At 38.9% G+C, this 22,274-nt stretch overlaps 1 protein-coding gene across 4 annotated transcripts in view; it reads right to left on the reverse strand.

Annotated features, from left to right (window-relative positions):
* Nucleotides 1-11,912: 11,912 nt before the first annotated feature.
* NLGN4X (neuroligin 4 X-linked) overlaps nt 11,913-22,274 on the reverse strand; it is a 357,157-nt gene continuing 346,795 nt past the window's right edge. For all 4 annotated transcript variants that reach the window (XM_032756537.2, XM_032756538.2, XM_032756539.2 and 1 more), the window contains one exon: nt 11,913-17,212. In XM_032756537.2, coding sequence (XP_032612428.1) covers nt 16,363-17,212 — 850 coding nt within the window. In that variant the 3' untranslated portion in view covers nt 11,913-16,362. The remainder of the gene's footprint in view (nt 17,213-22,274) is intronic.

Genomic DNA, 22,274 nt, shown 5'->3' on the forward strand with positions numbered 1-22,274 from the left:
CTTTATTAAAAACACAAACATAGCCAGGCTTGGTGGCGTGCATCTGTAGTCTCAGTTACTCGGGAGACGGAGGCAAGAGGATCACTTAAACCTGGGAGGTGGAGGTTGCAGTGAGCCAAGATCTTGTCACTGTACTCCAGCCTGGGAGACAGAGTGAGAATCTTTCTCAAAAAAAAAAAAAAAAAAAAAAATACAATGGACTTTTGAGACTCAAGGGAAAGGGTGGGAGGTGGGTGGTGAGGGATAAAAGACTACACATTGGGTAGAGTGTACACTGCTCGGGTGATGGGTGCCCCAAAATCTCAGAAATCACCACTAAAGAACTTAATTGTGCAACTAAACACCACCTGTTCCCCAAAACCCTATTGAAATTTGAAAAATAAAATAAAATAAAATAAAATGCATTCTCTGTAAAAAAACAAACAAGCAAAACCAGACATGTTCCAATTCAGGGTCTCCCATGCTATAAAGAGCTGAAGTTGAGAGTAATATATTTGTGTATGCCTCTTCCCATCATTTTGAAGTGACTACCATGTTTTCCTAGAACCGAGTTTACGAGCACTAAATATAATCATTCTCGGATCAGTGGACAACACAGTGGAAATGGCTCTAGTTTGAGATGCTGAAATTTTCCAATGAAATATTTTGGAATTTCTCCTCCCCATTCCTCCCAGAGGACCTACTATGAATCCAAGGTTATTAACAAAATATATATTCATATAATGGTGTCAAAGGTTCTATTTCCCTGCTGATTGACAGTAAAATCCAGGTTGGGTTGGCGCTTCTGTTTCCTCTGGGAAGTGGAATGGAAAGAACTGTTCATGCAGCTGGAAGGAATTCTACAAAACCATAGACTCTTCCGCTTGACAGTAAGTTCACCTGTCAAGCAGCTCTACTCGCATACGCAAGACGGTGAGAAGTGCCTTAATTGGATTTTCAGGAAGATAGATGGGAAGTCATGCCACTTGGGTTGTCACTTCTTATTTCAACACACTCCCTACTCACACCCTCCATTATCCATTCGGCCTTCCCCATTTCCACCTGAAATTCTTGCTGCCTCTCCTGACGCAGAGCGGATAGCACCACCTACTGGGACACTCGCGTTGCTTCATGGAACGTGGTGGCATTTATTTTATTTCTGTTATTTTATTTTCTGTCATTTTATTTCTGTTATTTTATTTCTCTGCTGCAATACTTCTTTCCGATTATAATATGATAAATAGGGATGCCTAAATCTATTTATAGTATTCATATCCTGTATATGATATTCTTTTTAAAATTTTAATTTTAAGTTCTGGGGTACGTGTGTTAATGATATGCTAATTCTAAAGCCCTATGAGGGCAAAGAGGAAGAAAGTAAGTCATTTATTCATGATTAAACAGCTGGAAAGGGTGGGACCTTGGAATTCATGTCAGGCTGGCTTCAGATGTGAAGCTTTTTCACCTATCACAAAATGTTGTCTCCTAATGAGGGAATCATTGTGTACTTCGCTTATATTGACACACTTTTCAAAGGTTCCTAATAAACTTCATATAAAGCATCTTTAACGGCTTAGGAAAACAAACTCCACGTGTGCATAACAGGTTAGACTATAGTGGGTATATATTAAAGCTTCCTACTGATCAAGAAAATTGGGAAAAAATCCAGTAACTGTGTTCCATAAAACCCTTGGAGAATTGTATGTTCTATTGTCTATTGTAGATACCTCAGGGACTACTCATCAACACATTGATTCCGGTTTACTTATGGCAGAAAAATTTTCTATTATACAGTCAGATTTTAGTACAATTAATCTTAGCAGCATATTCAGTTTTTGTCACTGGTGAGATTATGTGACCTATACATACACACATATATGCATGTGTGTGTGTCTGTGTGTGTGACACACATACTATATATTTATAGTATTTATTTTACACAAACACATCCTTAGCCATACATAATATACTCCTGCAAGTGTGCATGTGTGCATAAGATTTTAGGCAATACAAATAATACCTAAAGTAGAAAGTGGAAGTTGTTCATTGGTTTTTTTCTGAAGAGACAATATAGATGTAAGTGTAACCGGATTGTGGCGAATTGACCATGATACTATGTATATAGTATATTTAGATACTGTATATATAGAGTATATGTAGTATATTTAGACACTATATATAAAGTGTATATAGTATATTTAGATACGACATATAGTGCATATATTTATATAGGATATATATTTATATAGTATATACATTGTATATAGTATATATACTTTTACTATACATATAGTATATATATTTTTTACATTCGCAAGTAATGGCTCTTATGAAGCTGGGAGAATAAGATGAACATGAAGGGTTTGCTACATGGTGTGAACTAATGTCTTTGATAGAGGCAGAATGCCATCATTCATGTCACTAGATAGGCCAAAAAGATGCTAATATTAAAAGACTCGTCACACATCCCAAGTATCCTCTTTTTCCTTATTAGCATAGACTTACTTTGCTTTGAAATGAACAACATCAACAGATGAATGGCTAAGGAAAATGTGGTATATCTACACAATGGAATACTATCCCGACTTTAAAAAGAAGGAAATCCTGTCATTTTCGAGAACATGCATGAACATGCAGGGTGTTACGCTGAGTGAAATACGCCAGACACAGAAAGACGGACACTGCATGATCTCACTCATATGTGGAGTGTATGAAAAAGCCCACTCATGGAAACATAGAGAAGAGTGGTGCTTACCAGGGGCATGGATAAGAGGAATGGGGTGGTATTAATCCAAGGATACAAAATTTCAGCTAGACAGGAGGGATAAATAATAAGTTTTGGGGGGAGAGATACGCTTATGAGCTCGGATCAATGAGTCCACACTGAACGCATGTATCGCAACATCACTTTGTACCCCATAAATAGATATGAATATTATTTGTCAATATAGAATTAAAACATAAGAGAATCTGGGTGCAAGGTATATGGGCACAATCTGTACTGCCTTTGCAACTATTCTGTCAATCTAAAAGTATTCTAAATAAGAAGTTTAATTTTTAAAAGTTAAAAAAGGAAAAAGATTGTGTTTCTAATTCCATGAGAAATCCCAGGGAAAGTAAAGGTTCATTTGGAAACATTGTTTGTAGCATTTGCAAGAGTCTGTCAGAACTCATATGCAATCGTTGTGTTTGAAAATAAAAGTTCGTGTGCTCTAGAAAGCTTTGTGTATAATTATTTTTGAGTGTATGTGTGTCTGTATAGATAGGTACACTGGATATGTATGCATTACAATATGTATCTATATATTTATTATACACAATATATGTTTTTTCACACACATATGCATGCAGACACACACACACACATGCACATATGATAGCCAGTACAAGACTAGAATACTATATTACAGGACCTTGTGTTTTACTCACTATTACACATGAATATATATTAAGGCTTCTAACTGATAAAAACTTGAACAAATTCCAGTAACTCTGTGTTCCATAAAACTCTTGGGAAATTGCCATAATGATATATTTCTCAATGTCATCTCTTCGTCTTCCCAGGGAGATTATAAAGATGTTTATCGGGAAGAGGAAGAAATAGTAGAGAAGTAAGTGCAGAAGGGAGAAAGAAAGAAGAAAGAGGGAAGGACATCTTTCTCTCCACACCAAGCTAGGAAAAACATATCATTCTCAAAATGGATAGAAATATTTTTATCTATCCACATCACGATGTGGCCTTGATGGTAACTTGGAAATTGACCAAGAAAGTGAATTTTGGTGACGAGTTACCTTGTCTCCAGGCAAAGCCTCTGTTCCCTCATTAAAAAGAAAACACATAAAATAAAATACCACAAAGTATAGGGTCAGACTGCCAAGTGGAGCTGGGGTACAAACTTCTTGACTCAATGATTAGGGAAGAACAAAATCAGTCTCTTCATCAGGTATGTCAGCAGAGTGCCTGACTGGCTTTTAAATTTGTAATTTTTATTTTGGGGGAATAATTATGGGGATGAAACTTTAGTAGTTTTTCTTTCCTTCCCTCAAGACCATGCACATCGTGTCTGAGATTCCCACCTCCCCACTACCCTGAACTTTCCCTTGTTTGGTTTATCTCCTCCTCTAAATTTAGTCCAGCATAATCTTCTCCACTTTCTCTGTTCCCTGTTTCCTTACGGTGCATCTGCACTCTAGATCTGCATCGGGCAGTTTCTCTCCTCCTACGGGACGGAAACAAGGCATAATCTTCTACTTCTGTTTTATTCCCACAGGCCCTAGTTGTGTGCTTGCTGTAAAGATGCCAAATGAACAAAGATAATTAATTTTTTTTTAATTCTGCCAACGTGTTAAGCAGAGTTCCTAGAAGTCAGCAGCATAGAGTTACGGCACCTTCGTTCTTCAAATATTACTTAACAGCAGACTTGAAAATGAGTCAGATGACCCTGGATCCTTTGAGATTTTTTATGAGTTGATGACAAATTCTCAAATCTGCAATTTTGTTTTATGTTTAACTGGACCCCAGTGGTGCAAGCTGGCCAAACGCTCTTCCTGGTGAGCAGATAAGCATGTAGAGATTGGGGGTCTACTGTAGGGTAACTTGAGCTTCTGCTGCTAGTGGAGGAGAATAACCTAAGCCAGCTGATTCTGGTCCTTGGCAAGCAGATGTTTTGCTATTATTCAGATACACGCTTTACAGGTGAATGTAACAAAGCCCTTTAGCACAGTGCTGCAAGCCTTTCCCTTCCCAGGTTGAGCGTGGATTTATTCCCACTGTTGACAAAGGAAGACTTCACTGATACTTATTTATTTTTTATTATCAGTGTATGATCTGGTAGTAAAAATATATGACCTCAAATATGCTGCCTTTATTTACAATTCTTCCAGAAAATGCCTTATCACTTATTCTTCAGCAGACTCATCTTAGGAAAGACCAGCTGTTAATATCATCATCCGTTCCACCAAGAAACAATGCACTTATGCTTCATGTTTTAGGCTGGAAAGTAGTTTCCCCAATTAGCTCAATCCTAAGTAAAGGGTCATTGAGGAGCTGCTATGAGGTGCATTTTCTCCCCTTTCCCCGATGGGCACAGTACAGATCTCATGGTGTTTGTATTCTCTACAAAATGGGGAGGCTAACAGCTGGTTTTAGATTCAGGTAGTGCATAATACAAATAGGCATTCTGCATAAACATTTCCAATTTAGAAACTGTAATTTCCACTGATCTTTTTGTATCGTTGTCTTTGCAATGGGCTGGCGACAAATAGATAATAGTTTTCATTTGCACCTAAGAGGTGTTTGTTCAGAACTCAAGCCGCATTAAGCTTTCTGTTGGGTGCTTGTCTTTTCAGAGTGCTGCTGACATGTGTTCATTCCAATAAATTAACTGTCTGCTCCAAACTGAATCAGCTGGTTGAAAGAAGCTACCTTGCTGTTTCTAAACTGGGCTTGCTATTAGAAGAGCACAGGTGGGAACTTCCTTGCCTTCATGTCATTTTGACCCTCCATTGGTCTTGGGGAGCAATTACCAAAACCAACTGCAGAATTGGGTTAATAATGAAGTGTACCAGGTACACCCCCCACGCAACTAACTTCTCGGGTGATTTTGTTATTCGAGTTCGGAAATAAACATAAGGATGCTTATCCCAAATGGGATGTGTGATAGAATGAAGAAATTGATCTGAAGCCCAGTGGAGAAAGATGTAGGTGTGATGTTCATGGAATTAGAATATCCAGTGAGACTTGTTTAAAGGAAAACTTGTTTAAAGAAGATTTGTTTAAAGGAAAATGTGCTATGTGGACAGATGAGATGGAATAATCCTATTATCCACTTATTTCTAATTTCTCCTCTCATGTGCCTTTCACCAGAGCTAATGGTATTCTTGGTAAAGTGCTTCAACACCTTGCAGCAAAAGGAATAAAATCTAGGGGGAAGAGAAGAGTTGTAAAATCTATGAACATCCAACCAGCTCTTGAGTAATGAATAACTTTTGTCGATACTGATGGCTTATCCTGGATTTTTGATTGCAAGGAAAAGAGACTCATCAGACAAAGGTTGCTATGCAGACAACGTGCTCCTGTAATGGGGAATTTTAGGAAAACCAGGAACACGCCCTTCCCAGAGAGAACCCTCTTTCTGCATTTCCCTTCCTCTTCCTCTCTGGGGGATATAGTTTCCTCCAGATCATGTTGTCTTGCCTTTCACTTGATCCTGCTTCTACAGCGCTTCCCAATTTCACATTGTCAAATGTCTCTGCCTTCATCTATACTTGAAACATGCCCGTTCTGATTTCCCTTTTTATTTTTATTGTGGGAAGCTGCCATTGATCTCTATTATTATTATCATCATCATAATAATCACCATCATTACTTCTACTATCATCATTATTTTGTAAGGAAAACACTGAGTTTTTCTTGCTGAATAGCCCACAGACTATATCAACGTAGAAGAAAATGAGAAAAAGGCCAGGCGCGGTGGCTCACGCCTGTAATCCTGGCACTCTGTGAGTCCAAGGTGGGTGGATCACTTGAGGTCAGGAGTTCAAGACCAGCCTAGCCAACATGGTGAAAACCCATCTCTACTAAAAAATACAAAAATTAGCCAGGCATGGTGGCGTGTCCCTGTAATCCCAGCTACTCGGGAGGCTGAAACGGGAGAATCGCTTGAACGTGGGAGGCAGACGTTGCAGTGAGCCAAGATTGCACCACTGCACTCTACCCTGGGCAACAGAATGAGACTTTGTCTAAAAAAAAAGAAAAAAAGAAAGGAAAGAAAATGAGGAAAAAAAGCGTTTAATATTATACACCAAACCTAAGAAAGGAAACTACTAAACCTAAGAAAGGAAAAAAAATAATAAAATGCAAAAAATGCGTGATCTGCCTCTATATTAAGATAGGAAATAAGTTAAAAAGGGTATGACATTGAACTATTATCCCAAGTCCTATTAATTCAGGACAACTGCTACAGGGTACAATTGTGTGAACATTTGCCCATCGATGAAGCATAAAACTACGATAGGCTCAAATTGTACACCATTTATTTGTTAAAGGGATTACTGTGGTATCTGTTCATAGTAATTATATGGTGGATTAATATAATAAAAGTCAAATTTATGCCACTATTTAATAGAAATATTGCATTATGTGATGCTGATATTTTTGCCAATTTAAATAGGCCATAAAACATGTCATGGTAAATGGGAGAATTAAATAAAAGGCTTTCTATGGCATCTTGGACTAGACAACAAGATGATAATCCATATGTTCTAGAAGTTTTGGCTGCAAGGTGATTGCTCATTCTATTAAATTACTTTTCATGGAAATCCAAGGTGTCAAAGCTCTGCAGAGGACAGACGTAACTGCGAGATTGAGTTTACATGGCCCACAAGTGAATGCCACGTTTCCTCTGAATTGTTTTCACAGTAAACACCTACATCAATAGCATAATTTTGAAGTTGAAGCCCATTGCTTCAAAATGAGAAAAGTCAAAACCATGCATTCCTCTTATTAGCTTAATATTGGAATAGTATTTCCAGGGTCCATTTTAGACAATAACTGTCAGCTTACTCTTATATTTTAAAAAGGAAATATTAGTATTTTTTCTCCAGCATACATGGATCATAAGAGACTCACATAATTTGGAGTATTTTTGTGCAGACATGCTGTAAATTCTTATTTTGCTTGGTCACTCAAGTAATTAATTGAAAATACAAAATGTTAGCCCTCCATATTACAAACTATTTTCTATATACGTCTAAATTAAGGGAGACACATCTTAAAACATTAGTTTGTACCTTGTTTCTGCTAGTGCGTAAGATACACTTAATTGAGTTTGTAAAACAATTCCCTGGGTTGGAAGAACAAAGTTAAAACTTGTTATATAATGGGTCCCACTTAGGTTTATAAGAAAATTGTGGCTAAAGGGTATAAACAGTGACCATGTATCCTGCTAAATTTCTTTTTCTCTCAGGAGCAAGCCAGCGTATAGAAATTTGGATTTCAGAGGTGGGGAGGGACAGGATGAAAAATACTGCACATTTAAAACTTAAGTATATGAATATATTCACACTTCAATGTATTCCTACTTAAATATTTGATAGATCTCTAAGGTGGAATCACTCTTCCTAAATGACAACATTAAACTAAAGTTGTTGGGTTGGGAGGTGGGGATCTGCCCTCGGTCTGCCGCTGAAAGTTCTTCTAGTGCTATTCGAGGACAGAGGAAGGCGATTCTGAAGCAGTCAGGGAGGGAGATAACGGTTTCTTCCATTGCCCAAGTCTGGAGAAAAGGGGTTTTGTCTGTGGTCTGATGGGGATGACACAATGCATTGGGGATGGTGGGGTGATGATAATAGCCACATATTTCACAAAGTGTGTGCACTGGTCACACAGGTCAGGCAGTCCATGGACATCGTTGGTCAGGAGCAGATGTCCTGGGGTTTCATCTCATTCAAAGAGTGCTGCTTTTGAAAGCCAGTCGTATTTAATGCATTTTGGTGTACATTCTATAGCAATCCAAGCCTGCCTTCTCCTATGCTAAGCATTATTCACAACGTTTCCGTGGGCACCTGTATCTCCTTTGTGCTCTCTAACCTTAATCTTCCAAGTTCCATGCGCTCTCTGTGTGCATTCAGGTGAGACGCAGGCAAAACAAGGGTTTTAAAGTGCCATTTCAGCACAAATGAGCACAGGGAACAACAAATCACAAGTAAAGTAAAATCACAGGTAAAACTGAGGAACTGTGTTTTAAACGGGCACTCTACAAAATCTATAAGCACTCCGAATCTACTCTGTGTTTATCAGTGCATATATGTGTGTCTGTGTGTACATGAGGAGTTTTAAGATTTAAAGCTATCATTGTTCTCAAGACATGGAGAGATTACAGTGATTGTTTTTCTTCCCCAAAATGTCTACAGGGAGGCATATATTTCTCCAGTAACTGTGTGTGTTAGAGAACAGTTGACAAGCACATGCTTTTAAAAGCAAAACGATATGATTGTGAACACTAGGTATTTTATATTCTAAGACTGCAACCCTGAGCAATTCATTTAATCTTCCGTACCCCAGTTTCCTCATATGTAATATGAGACAGTTGACCCCCTGGGACTGGTAAAAGGATTAAATGAGGTAATGCATATAACCTATGCAGAACAACACATTTTGATGATTATTTGAAAGTTTAAAACAAGTCATTGCTCTGTAAATGGTTGACTCAATGCTTTTAGAAAATCTCTTAAGCGTTTGTTTGAAAAGTTTGTCTGTACGTAATGCAAATCCTTATGAATTGTTATGGTCTTTTCTATTATTATAATTTGAAAACTGTAATTGCTCTACTAGAAATAACACCTGAAGTCCAATAACACAGGCAGCCCAAGCATGTTAGTTTGAAAGCTGTGTTCATAATGTATATCCTCGTAGAAAGAGATGTTGCATAAAAATGAAGCTAATACCTGAGCCCACAAAAAATTGATTCGACCAGTTGTACCACTGAAGCATAATAATGGTTCTAATATTCAAAATTAGGCATCGTTTGATTTCTCAGTTTTTATGGGAATTTTTAGGGTTATATTTTGGGATGCCAGAAATACATCTCCGTTTCCTTTCTTCTGAGTCCAAGGCCCTGTGTTTGGAGCCTGGGGCTGAGAAAAGTTTTTCTTTTGGGTGTCCTTCCAGCTGTGGCTGTTGGCAATTTGTCTTAGTCTCCAAAGACTCCCTATCCAGCACGTTTAGGAACCAGTGACCTCAAGAACTAGTCTGAACATTCACCTTTAATAAATGTCACCTGTTAATTCCAGGTAAGGTTTTCCCCTGGCTAATTTATCTCATTTTCCCTAATTCTCTTGCCTCTAGAGGAAACAGGATTATTTGTGGGTGTTCTAAGTATTTACACGGATGGTCATTCTAGAGAAGGGTAGAGTTACAGTGGACTTTTTCCTGTATCCCCATTTCTTTCAATATAATAATGAGAATTTGCAGAGAAAGTGTCACTTTCACTTCCTTAGCATAACCTAGATTTTTTTTTAACCAGGTGGCCTGAGAGATGGGACATATGAGTACATATTCTGGAAGTTCTGAGAAAGAACAAAAAAAAAAACAGCCCTCATATCTGGCTGCTGGAACTAGCCTGCTAATTAATGGCTAAGTCAAGGTGCATCCGGCTGCACATAAAAATAATTGAAAGAACTTCAACATCAGAGGAAGGCAGCCCACAGCCAGCATGGGATGAGACAGAAACAAGAACAATTTGTAACCACTAAAAACGACCCCAAATCCCCTTCTCTTCCACTGCTTATTTTTACTGAAGACAATGCTAGTCATGCTCTGGTCCTGTCACTTTCTGGCTAAAGGTTATTGACATGCCCATTATCCTGATAGCAACCAATCCAGGAACAAGTTCTTGCCCCTCTTAGCACTTCTAAAACAACCCAGTCTAAGCCCAAACCCTTGACCAGCCCTTCTGAACTCCTCTCCAAGGTAGCTCATCGTTCTCCTTGTATGCCCTCCCTCTGTTGAAACAAGTTCCTAAACCCAAGCTTAACTTCAGATGCGGTTCCAGGTGGTATTTGATGACTGCGCCTAATCAGTTCTGGTACATGCAGCTATAAAATGATGCAATGTTTTCATTGTTTTTTTTTTTTTTTTTTTTTTTTTCTTATTATCACTGTCTCTATCACCCTTGAAAAGAGGACAGTCATTAATTTCTCAAACAGATTGCTCTGCCTCCTTAATGCTTTCCTTGCATCCAGAGCCCTCTCATTCTGATACAAACTATCCTCAGGGTTACTTCTAAAGTGGACGGTTCTCCATCCTTTGCAACCTAAAAGAGTTGGGGTTAGTTGAGAACCGGCAATATGTGCACCACTTTGAGAGCTCGTTGGAAATGCAGACACAGGTTCACCAAACCACAATTGAATAAAGATCTGCACTTTAAGCAGACGTCCTACGTGTTCCTAAGAACGTGAATTTTTGAGAATTACTGCTAAATGTCCCAGCTACACTCATACACCACTTTGGTGCAATCATTTGGCGTCTCCCTGACTTTGGGACAAAGCCCAAACTCCCTGCCTTGCCTTTGGAGGTTTTCTATCAGCCAGTTTCTTTCTGCCTCATATTTCACACCTTTCTTAAAAAATACCTTGTATTTTTCACCCGTGATGCAGGAGCATGGTTCCCCAACTTCCTCTGTCTTCTCACTTCAAAGGTGTGGAATTCTATCCTCCCCACAACACACCACCCACTGTCATTTTTTCTACGGAGTTGGAAAGATCTGGCTTAGGTTTCTTCAGACAGAATATGTTCCCAACCTTCCCAGACTAGGTTAAGGGCAGTGTCCAGACATTTCTTAGCACCACTTATTAGCATGGGTGCCGTCTCCATCTCCAGCACCCCCTGCCTCTCCTTGCTTCTGTGTTTCTCTGCCTTCCCCTTTAGTTTCTTGGTGTGAGAAGTTTTTTCTTCAGTTTTAACACCAGCCCAGCACAGGGCCTGGGACAGTGGAGATATTCAGTAAAGGTTTGTTGAATGAATTAATGAATGCATATATATTTTTAGCATTCCTTGAGTTATTCATAATGAACAAGAATGCACAGTTAAAACAAGAGTGATTCTCCCTCCAGGTGAAATCTGCTAAAAATTCGACTTTGAATGCCTGAAGATGACATTCAATCAAGTATGTGTAAGTATATACTTATGTGTGTATATACATGTGTTTATGTGTTTAATGCAAATGCCATTCTTAGAGATTTAAGTGCATGCGTATCTATGAATATATCTATGTAAATTATGTATCTGTATATATGCATGTGTGTCTGTGTGTGTGTATATTCAGTAATGGCCCTTTTCCAAGGGGGATGCGTTCAAAACTCAGTGGATACCTGAAACCACAGATAGTACCAAACCCTTTATACACTACGTATTTTATTATATATACACACTTTTGATAAAGTTCATAAATTAGAGGCAGTAAGAGATGAACAATAACTAATAAAAGAGAACATTTACAACAATACACTATCATAAAAGTTACGGGAGTGTGGTCTCTTCCAAAATAGCTCACTGAACTGAACTCACGTATTTTTTAGACCACAGTTGTCCACAGTACCTGAAACTGCAGAATGTGATTCCACAGATAAAGAGAACCAATGTATTTTATATATATATATATATACACACACACACACACCCAGGAATATATATATATGAGCACATTAAATGTGTTGTGGATGTGTGTGGATGAGTGTGCACACATATATGAGTGTGTGTACACACATATATGAGTGTGTGTATATGTTTAATGGAATTGGCATCTTCAGGAATTTAAGTATATCTATGTATATATTTACATGTGTAACATATGCATATATGCATGTGTGCATATACAGTGTATGTAATGTATATATGTACAGTCATGCATCACTTAACAATAGGGATCAATTCTCAGAAATGTATTGTTAGGTGATTTCGTCATTGTGCAAACATCATGTGGTGTACTTACACAAACCTCGAGGTGCAGCCTACAGCACCCCTAGGCTCTATGGTAATAGCCTAGTGCTTCCAGACTACAAGCCTCTACAGCATGTGACCGGAGAGAAGACCCTAGGCAACTGTAACACAATGATAAGTATTTGTGTATCTAAACATAGAAAAGGTACAATAAAAATGTTATTATAATCTCATGAGACTGTCATCATGTTATTTGCATTTGTCCAAAATGTTGTTATGCTGTGCATGACTCTATACATAATGCATATACAGGATATGTACATGTATATACACATATAATGTACACATAAATGTACATATATGTGTATGTGTGTCTATGTATTTCTCCTGTGTGCCTTCACAACACGATTGAGGCAAACAACATCTGAAGAATTTAGGAGTTCACATATGTCAGAGAGTCCAGGTCCTTGCTATCTTCCTTTATCTGATACTTAGCTAGGATTCTCACAACATGCAGGGCCTTGGCTCACAAGTGTCTGCCATATAACTTCTTGGTGAAAAGATTTCGGCTATGAGGATATACTATCCTGTTATCCATCAAGTTCTCCTGTCGAATAGGGGCTAGTTTCCTCTGAACATATTCCATTATGAAAGGGGAGCAATGCAGGTGCGTGCCCCTTAGGGCTACTGTGAATGTCAAATAAGATTGTGATGGTTGGATGCACAGGAAGGAATTGACAAATGAGCTCCCATTGGTATGACAGTGATTTTCTGCCTCTTGAGTTTCATTCAGTAGAATTTCCTGCTGTCACTTGAAGGCTTACTCACCTAAGGCTATTTGAAAGTGTTTTGTTGACCACAACTCAAAACACAGTGACGCAAGAACGAGCAGTGGTAGAAATAACAAATCCAAACACTCCGTTTCAGACAGTGTCACCTGAGAAGCTTCACCAAACAGGGCTTGGTTTTCCAAAATCAGGCCAGCAGAGACTCCTCAACCGTGCAGCTGGCCAAAGCTAAAGAAACTTTCCCATTACCAAATGTATTTATCTATTTGTAGCCTGTATCAGGCGCATCACTTAGTTTTTACGAAGAAAAAGGCATTCAAAGAACAACAAAAGCAAATAAAACACACCACCTACCAAGAAAGAACGGACGCATAAGTATTTGCACAAAGCATTAGAAAATACTGTGATATTTTATTATTAAAAATGCTGCTGAAAAGTTTATACATATGTGTCCGGCCATATATATCTTCTATCATTACTTAAGGCAAAATAAAAAACAAAATTGCAAAATAATAACCCAAGGAACCATTAAACCCTGCGTGCCTTTGAAGATCAAGAATAAAAGCCGAGGAAAGGATTTTTTTTTTTCTTACTTTTTTCTCATTTTTTTTCTTTTTTCTCTTTTTTATAGATAGCAAGTATATTTTTTCTCATAGAACTCTATGAAGATTCTATAACTTCTTTCCATGTAGAAATAAGATATCATTTAAGATGTACTAAATCACTTTTGATCATAATCCCCTGTAAAAGCTAAAGTTATTCACTTAACAGGAACTCTGTTTTTCCTTATTCAAACGGCACAAGCCTGACGCGTTACTGTACATATTGCTAGCAGGAGACAACTGGAAATACTAAACAAATACTGGAATTCACATTACAGACAGACGAAACCAACATGGATGCCACACATCACTTCCTTTGTAGTTTCACGGAGAGCCTATTTGTGGTTGCTCAGGTGGGGTCACACATTGCTTGCAGAAATGGCCTGATCATAGCTCTACGAAACAATGAATTCGGAATGAAATCTTACTATGACACCTCTCTGTAGGAAAGAAATGTTGCTTCACGTGTGCTAAGTTGAGATAATAATATTTCACATATTTATATACAAAGAATCACTCTCAAAGTTAACCCAAGATAAGCAATAGGATTTGGGGGTGACTTGTATGCATTTCTAAAAACACTTTTCTTTTTTCTAGAGGTCACTCTCAAAACACTGATATATCACTATAGTTTGCGTGTAGGGATTCAGTAATCAAAGGTTGTTATTGCAAAAGAGCCAGGCAGCTGGAATATTTTTATGGGGAATGTCCACTTTAGCAGAGAGATTTAAGACTGGATTTCTAGAATAACCCACAATGGAGCCGAGGGACATGATCTTCAAATATCTTTGGCTACTGTTTCTTGGTAATGCAATAATTTTTCAAAAACGTAACCATTGCTACTATGTTTCCTTCCACCTTATAACACTCAAAACTTTCCTGAAAAATGAGAAGAGAAATGAAAAAATGACAAGCTGTTGGAAAGACAAATCTCTGATCCCTAGGTCACCAATTTAAGATGGGTGAATAATTTCCATTCAATGTCTTCTCAGTGAAGTTATCCTAATTTCTCAGAAAACCCATGCAAAGCAGTTTTAATATTCTATCCTTTTTCCCCCCCGTTCTTCTATAATATTCACCGTTTGGTGACCTGATACACAAATCCACAAAAAGTGGTATTTTCAGACAATCATATGTTTGATCCCATAAATGATAAAAGATTTTTAAAAACCTGCTTACTGATAAATAAGGGACCGAGTGCTTAAACAAAAAGGAAAGACACATGTCTTCCTTCAATCTGATTAGCTAAGCTGAGCAGGTACTTCATCGGCCAAACCCTCCCGCAGCTGCTAGGGAACACAGAGCCGTATTTACTCCAAGGGGCATAGCCCCACCAAAGGCAAGCTTTCTTCTTTTTTTGGCAGGGCCCTGAAATGGGAAGCAACTCTTCCTAAACATATTCAAAGGGCCAGAGCTACAGAATGGGACTTGTATTTTTGTTTCTCCCTACTGATTCTTTGTGTGTGCATGTCTCTAATTTAACAAGCTGTAAATACATTCCACTTTGGGGACCCATCTCTGTACTGCAATTTCATGAAGGCTAACACGTACAAGTCAAAAGTTTTTCAAAACAGTGGTCTCCTAAGAATGCTCTTGCATGCACCTGTGCAACCTGACGGGGGAAATAGGCCACACAGACCTTCTGGGTCTTCTGTGGGACATCACATCCGCCTACAAATGAGAATCTCGTGTAAGAAAATCCCAAGTCTTTGTTTACCACAAGTAATTAAGAAGAAAAGCCACTTTTGTTGGGGAGGAAACAGAGGTGATATGACTAATGTGTGTATATAGATATATATATTTATATACATACAGAGCACAATGAAAAGCACAACCTTGCTAAAAGCTCTTTCAAACTGAAAACACCAATAAAAGCTTTTTTTCTTGTTTGTCTGTTTGTGGTTTTTGTTTAAACTCACAGCTATATACATTTTTCTTTTTTACAAAGTTTCTTAAATATAGTTCAGGCTGGCAAAACGCCTCTTTGCACATAACCATACAGATTTCGCTGCATAGTCCATTCTTTTATTTTAATAATAAATTTCTACGTTTCCTTCTCTCTGGATTACAGCTCCATGTGCTGGGCAAAATCTCATTGACTCTTTCTTCACTTAAGGAGAGCCATCCATTGTGTGGCACAGAAAGAAATGTTTAAACTTCCATTGTAATTAAAAAATAGTAAGTGTCCTTGGCTGAGTTTCAGAAGTGTCAGCTGCTTCCATGATGTTGGAGACACCCAGGGCCTTGAAATGGTGATGTCCTATCACACTAAACATCGATTGGAGTGGTAGAGATCTTCAAGCAGTATTTTAACAGAAATGTGTACTTCTCACATTTCATAGGGTCAGAAGTTGATCTCGTAATACTGGAAAACACCAATGACAAGGGTCTGCGGGATGGGATGACTGCCTTTTTGCATTTTTGTCTTAAGTCAGTGGGACAAAAACATTCCTGGTTTGGAGACTTTCTTTCTCTCTTTCCTTCTCTCTTTCCTTCTCTCTTCTATGTTGCTGAGCGGGTAGGGCAGAGGGATAGGAGGGGAAATACGGCAAAGCTATACTCTAGTGGTGGAATGTCCGTGGGGTAAATTTGTACTGTTTTGTCCTCCACTGAAGGTGTTAAAAGTGTGCAAAGGCTGCATCCCCGTCAGTGTGTTTGGAATCATGGTGATGGTGTTTGGCGTCATAAGTGGGATGTCATCTGGCGACCGGCGCAGCGTGAGGGTGTAGTCTGGCGGGCAGGTGAGCCTCAGCGTGTCGTGTGCCTGCAGCGACTCACACTCGTGATCGTGTTCCAGCTGCTTCATCTGCAGAGACATGATCTCTTCGTTCTGGATGTGAGCGATATCATTTGTGGTGTTTCTCTGGGGACTGGGGCGCCTGTGAGTCTCATGGCGCCTCTTGTCCTTTTTGTAGTACAGCGCCGCAAAAGCTAAGATGTTGAGGAAGAGGAGCGACGCCCCGACGGCAATGGTGACACTTAATTCGGTGGAATAATCTCGTTTGGTTTCAATGAGGACAGTTGTGTCCTCGGGCCCTGTTTTGTGAGGGTCCTTAGAGTGTTTGGGATTGTTGGCAGGAGTGATTGCTGGGCGTTTGGTCGTTGGCCATATCTTGGCGGGAGACCGCCGGGTGCCATAGGGAAATGATGTCATGTCTGGTGGAGGAACCTTTGTGGTTGTTGAGACATACTGGAATATCTCGTTCAAGTTGTGCAAATGAGGAACGAGTTCCAACCAGAAAGCCACTTTCGTTGCCCGGTAGTGATCTCTCACTCTGGGTTTCAAGCCAATATGCAGATAGAGCTGGTCTTTGGGATTATACTTGGACCAGGCCACTTCTTCAAAGCGGTTGGGTTTTGTGTGAATGAACTTGGTATCCTGAGGAACTGGTTGATTTGGATCACTGGGGATAGAAGGAAGAAAAACAGAAGGGTCATACTCTTCCACATGTGACATGAAATTATCTTAAACCAATAAATCAGGAAGTTACAATCTGCTCTTCATATATATTTATCAATGAGCACAAAGTATCCAAGCAGCAAAGGTACATTCTGCTTTAATCCCAGACCTGTCTACCATGTTGTCATTTCCTTTAAAAATTGCTCTTGTTTTTCTTTTAAATATAAATCCTGATAGCAGCATTATGCAATTTTTATAACATGTTTACTATTTTTTAAGGCATCAAATGATCTTCAAAATAAAGGGAAAGAAGGAAAACTAAGTGTCTCTAGGAAAAATTTCAGTATTTCAAGTTTCGCTCTTTTTGAACTGTAAAACTCATCCAGGACTGATTTGCTCCAAAGGGATATTTGGCAATGTCTGGAGACACTTTTGGTTTTCGTAGACGAAGGGTCGTTCTATGAAGGGCGGAGGTGAGGGATGCTACTAAATATCCTCTGGTGCACAGGAGAGACCCCCACAGCAAAGAAGTTATCTGGACCCAAATGTTAACAGTACTGAGGTTGAGAAATTCTGATTAAGAAGCTACTGTCCAAGAAATGGGCATTCTCTTTCTTGCTCAAGAATTGCTTTTGAAGTAAATGAATAAATGTTGCAGTTTTAGCAATGAAAATTGATATTAACAGTCAAAATAAAAATAGGCTTTATAATTACAAAGTGTTTGTAAATAGACACATGCACCATGTGTTTGCTCTCTATTTGAAGGTAAAAAGATGAAGGCACACTGTGTTAGCTGTAAGAAGTTTGCTAAAATGGTACATATAGTTATGATGAGGTTAACATGCTTAAGATAAATAAGACACCCAGAAACAAGCTGAAGGCTGTTACAGATGCTAAGTTGTGCTTGGAAACTATGAGCCAAAGAATTATCTTATTATTATTTGCACAAGTGGGCACAGCTAGAAGGAGAATCATAAAAATTTGGAGATAATTCATGAAACCTAGGGCCTTTAATAAACATCTTCGCAACCAACTCTTTTAGGATAACACTTCCCCTTCAAAAAACAAATTACCAAATGCTCATTTCTTACATTTTTTTATGGCTTGTAAAGTCAGCTAAAAAACAATTACGTCTTAGGGTTTATTTGTTCTAAAAACGATTTGAGATTATGCATGGCAAAATGTTATGTACTAGTTAGCACCGAGCATTGAGATGTGATGTGCAGACCCAGGCAAGCAGGGAGTTGCAACATCCTGATCAGTGGCTCCAGGTGTGAGCTAAGGGCTATCTTCCAGGTAACTTCTCCTCGGCGGGACTTCTGTGAAACTGCCTCCAGCCATTGCATGGCCTGCATGGCAGAAGGCTGCAGGACCAAGGAAGATCATGTATCTGTAGCCATTACCAGACATTGTGCAGGATTCAAACAATATACTTGACCCAGAGGTGCCACACTTGCTAAAGGAAAATTTTATCCCCTCAGTCTGAGTCTGTGGTGGTGATAAAATAAATCATATCCCTGTATTCAACTTTCTGCAGCTCTGGCTAGTTAACAGCTGTGAAATCTTGAGCAAGTTTTCCAGCCAGTATTGGCCTTAACTTACTCCTCCACATGGCTGATGAGAATATCAGGGTTGGAGGTAAGTGATGAAGGTTGAAAGATAATGACAAGATGTCTGGCATATGGCAAGAACTCAGGAAATATTACCCCCTCTCTTCAAATATAAAAAATAGAACACCTATAATATTGCAAGGGAGGGAGAACTAGGGAGTGATATACTGTATATCAGAGTACATACTGAATTTCTATATTGTATACATTGTAGAGTGTATAAAAGTATATTGTATATTACATACTATATACAAGTATACTGCATACCAGTTTATACTGTATACTAACTGTATACTATATGCAGTATATATATGTGTGTATGTCATGTGTATATATATATGTGTATGTGTATATCTATCTATAGATATAGATATAAGATGTATAATGTAATACAGGAGAAAAAGAAAGTTGACCTCTACCCTTTAGTTGAATGCACACTAACTGCTGTGTTTTCACTTTACTAAGAGGGTGAGAACAAATATATATCATCTCATAGGTTCTAATACCACCAGTTTTCTTATTTACTGATAAACAATACATTTGAAAAGTCTTCTTTTTTATTTATTATGCATGTATTCTTATATGGTTTTGAAAAAATGTTGGATTCAATGCAGTGTCTCATGTTTCTTTTGCTTCTTTAAGCCTTCTGAAATAATTTTAAAATTTTCAGTTATTTAATGTGTACTGAAAGAAAAATAAGTGAATGAATATTTTAGGAAAAAAATCCACTAATATTAGCTATTGATTTTTAATATTCTAAAGAAACAAATGGAAGTGAAGATTCCTCATTTTTTTCCATGGATCCGATTTTACTGAATTGGATCTATTACATGTGTGGCTATCTCATCTATTAAGCAGTGAGCGTCTAGGAAAAGGAGTATTCTGTTCATGTTGGGTACAAGGCTATTTTTGAAGGAACTCAGGGTATATTTGAAAGGTAAAGAAAACATATTATATTTTGTTCTTGAAGAATAAAGCAGAGGATTTGGAAAATCCATACAAGTGAGCTGCCACCTGATACAGTCTGTCTATTAAAGATTTCGGAGATGCACAGCCAGAATTCTTAAACCCAGATAAACTTGTGGAGATTATGATAGCCCAAGTCATTCTCCCTTACCAAACCCCTCCAGACAGTGAGGTCTAGATGTGGGTATCAGTGTTTTGTTTTTTAGACTTTATTCAGCATAAGAAGTGTTTAAACTACTGTGAGTAAAATTAAAGACTATAATGATTGAGGATAGAAATACAAGTTGTTCTCTCCAGTAAAAGACTCAATGCATGTCTTCCTCCTTATCCCCCAGCACCTAACGCAGCCATTTCCACCTGTCCTGTTTTTATTTGAGATGTAATCTTGGCAGCAGAGACTCAAGTGCCTTTCTAAGATCTAGTTCATTTCTTTAGCTAGAGATGGATATAGTACTATGATCTCTCTAAAAATATCTGTGAATCCTCTCAGCTGTTCCTTTAAGTAGTACAGGTTTTCCTTATACCCAAAACATTGTTCGCAGTTAACGATCTATTATCAGACTAGTTTTTTATGCATTCAGTGACTCCTCTTCCACACCAGGTGGGGATGTTCATTCATTCAGCTTAAAATCCCTTTTTGGTAATAAAGGTAGCCTTTACAGCCAGAATTATGCTGCAACTCTCTGTAACCCATCCCCACTAAATACCTCCTTGGAACTTCTTTTTTTTCCCCAAGATATAACAATAGTTGAATGTAAATTAATCACAGGATACCAGCACATTCAAAAGCAGTGATGGTAGCTGATGCAAACAGGATAGAAATCAATCTGCCGTACAAACCCCAGACTCGATGGAACAACACAAAAAAATCAAAATATGTGTTGATCTGATTTTCCATTACAAAACTCTCTTCTCATTTCTGACTTCCAATAGCACATAAGGTCTTCTATATTACAATGCATTGTTTAGTTACTTTAAAGCACTGTTCTTTGTCATACCTTATAAATAAACCGATTCCCCCACTCCTTTTTGTCCATCTCTTTCCACACAGAGCTCAAAATGAAAGAATTCTGGATCATTGAGCACCTGAATTTTATTGATCAGCTTGGACAAACCCTTTTCTCCTATTCCCAAAGTAATTTTACGGGAAAAGGACTTTAATGCTCTAGAACCCTTTTCAAACTTTAGAGTTAGTTTTGACTTTTCCTTGACATTGCTCCTCATTTCCAAAAATGGCCTCAATCTACCTGATTCCTACAATGCCTCTGCATGTTTGGGCTTACACGGTTCTCTTCCAGCATGATTTTAGTCCTCTGACCTGGACTAACATTGAAACACCTCCTTGCTACAGGGGAGGATCCCCCTCAGGCACAGGCCTGGGTGACTCCTTCCCTATTCAAAATAATAATAAAAAAGAAATAGCAAGGATTACTTGAGGCCCTGGCATTCAATGATTTCAATATCCTGTCTTGATCAAGGTTTTCATAATTTAGAGCCTCCGCAGGGACTTCCTCCTCATTTCTACTATGCGTACTCGCTGACTCCGCCTTTCTAAGATGGGGGAGCCCTCTCACCTACTGCTACCATGAAAATATACAGGTGACATGATTTATAAGCAAAGATCCAATTGCCCCTCCCTCCCTTCTTTCCTTCCTCCTCTCCCCCCTTCCCTCTTTTCTCTCTCTTACCCTCCTTTTCCGTTTTCCTTCTTTCCCTCCCTCCCTCCCTTCTTCCTCTCCTCCTCCATTCCCTTTTTCCTCCCTCTTCCTTCCTCCCTTCCCTTTTTCCTCCCTCTTCCTTCCTCCCTTCCTTCCTTCTTTCTCTCCCTCCATTTTTTCCTTCCTTCCCTCGCTACTCTTTCCTTCCTCTCTTCTTTCTCCCTCCTCCCTTCCTCTCTTCCCGCTTTTCTCTTTCTTTCCTTTCCTTCCTTCCATCTTTTCTTCCTTCCTCCCTTCCTTCCTTTCACCTTCCCTCCCTCCTTTCCTTCCCTTCTTCTTTCCTTCCTCTCCTCCCCCCTTACCTCTTTCTTTCCTTCCTTCCTCCCTTCACCCCTTTCTTGATTCCCTCCCTCCCTCCTTCTTTCTCTTCCTCCCTCCCTCCCTCCTTCCCTCCCTTCCTTTGTCCCAACTCTCTTTCCTTCATTCCCTCCTTCCTTCCTTCCTTTCTTTTCTCCACCGTGCACATCCCAACATCATTTTTCTGTGCTCATCCCAAAACCAAAGGTTTACGTATACCAGGTATATGTGCCTTCAAACCTAGACTAAAGGTCAGAACCATCTACTTTGAGATGTCTATATAGAAGCATCCAGACCCCATCCACTTCATCTCGGCAAACACATGCGCCATCGAGAGACTGGCTGTGCCTGCAGGTTTCGAACGCTCGACATAACGCCCACTGAGAGTGGTGAAGCATGTCCTGGCACAATGGGATCCTTTCTCCATGGCACTGTGTAGTGACAGACACGCTGGGAGCTATTCTTGTTTCCTCCT

This window comes from Hylobates moloch, unplaced genomic scaffold, assembly GCF_009828535.3.
Source record: "Hylobates moloch isolate HMO894 unplaced genomic scaffold, HMol_V3 SCAFFOLD_7, whole genome shotgun sequence".
Taxonomy (NCBI): Eukaryota; Metazoa; Chordata; class Mammalia; order Primates; family Hylobatidae; genus Hylobates; species Hylobates moloch.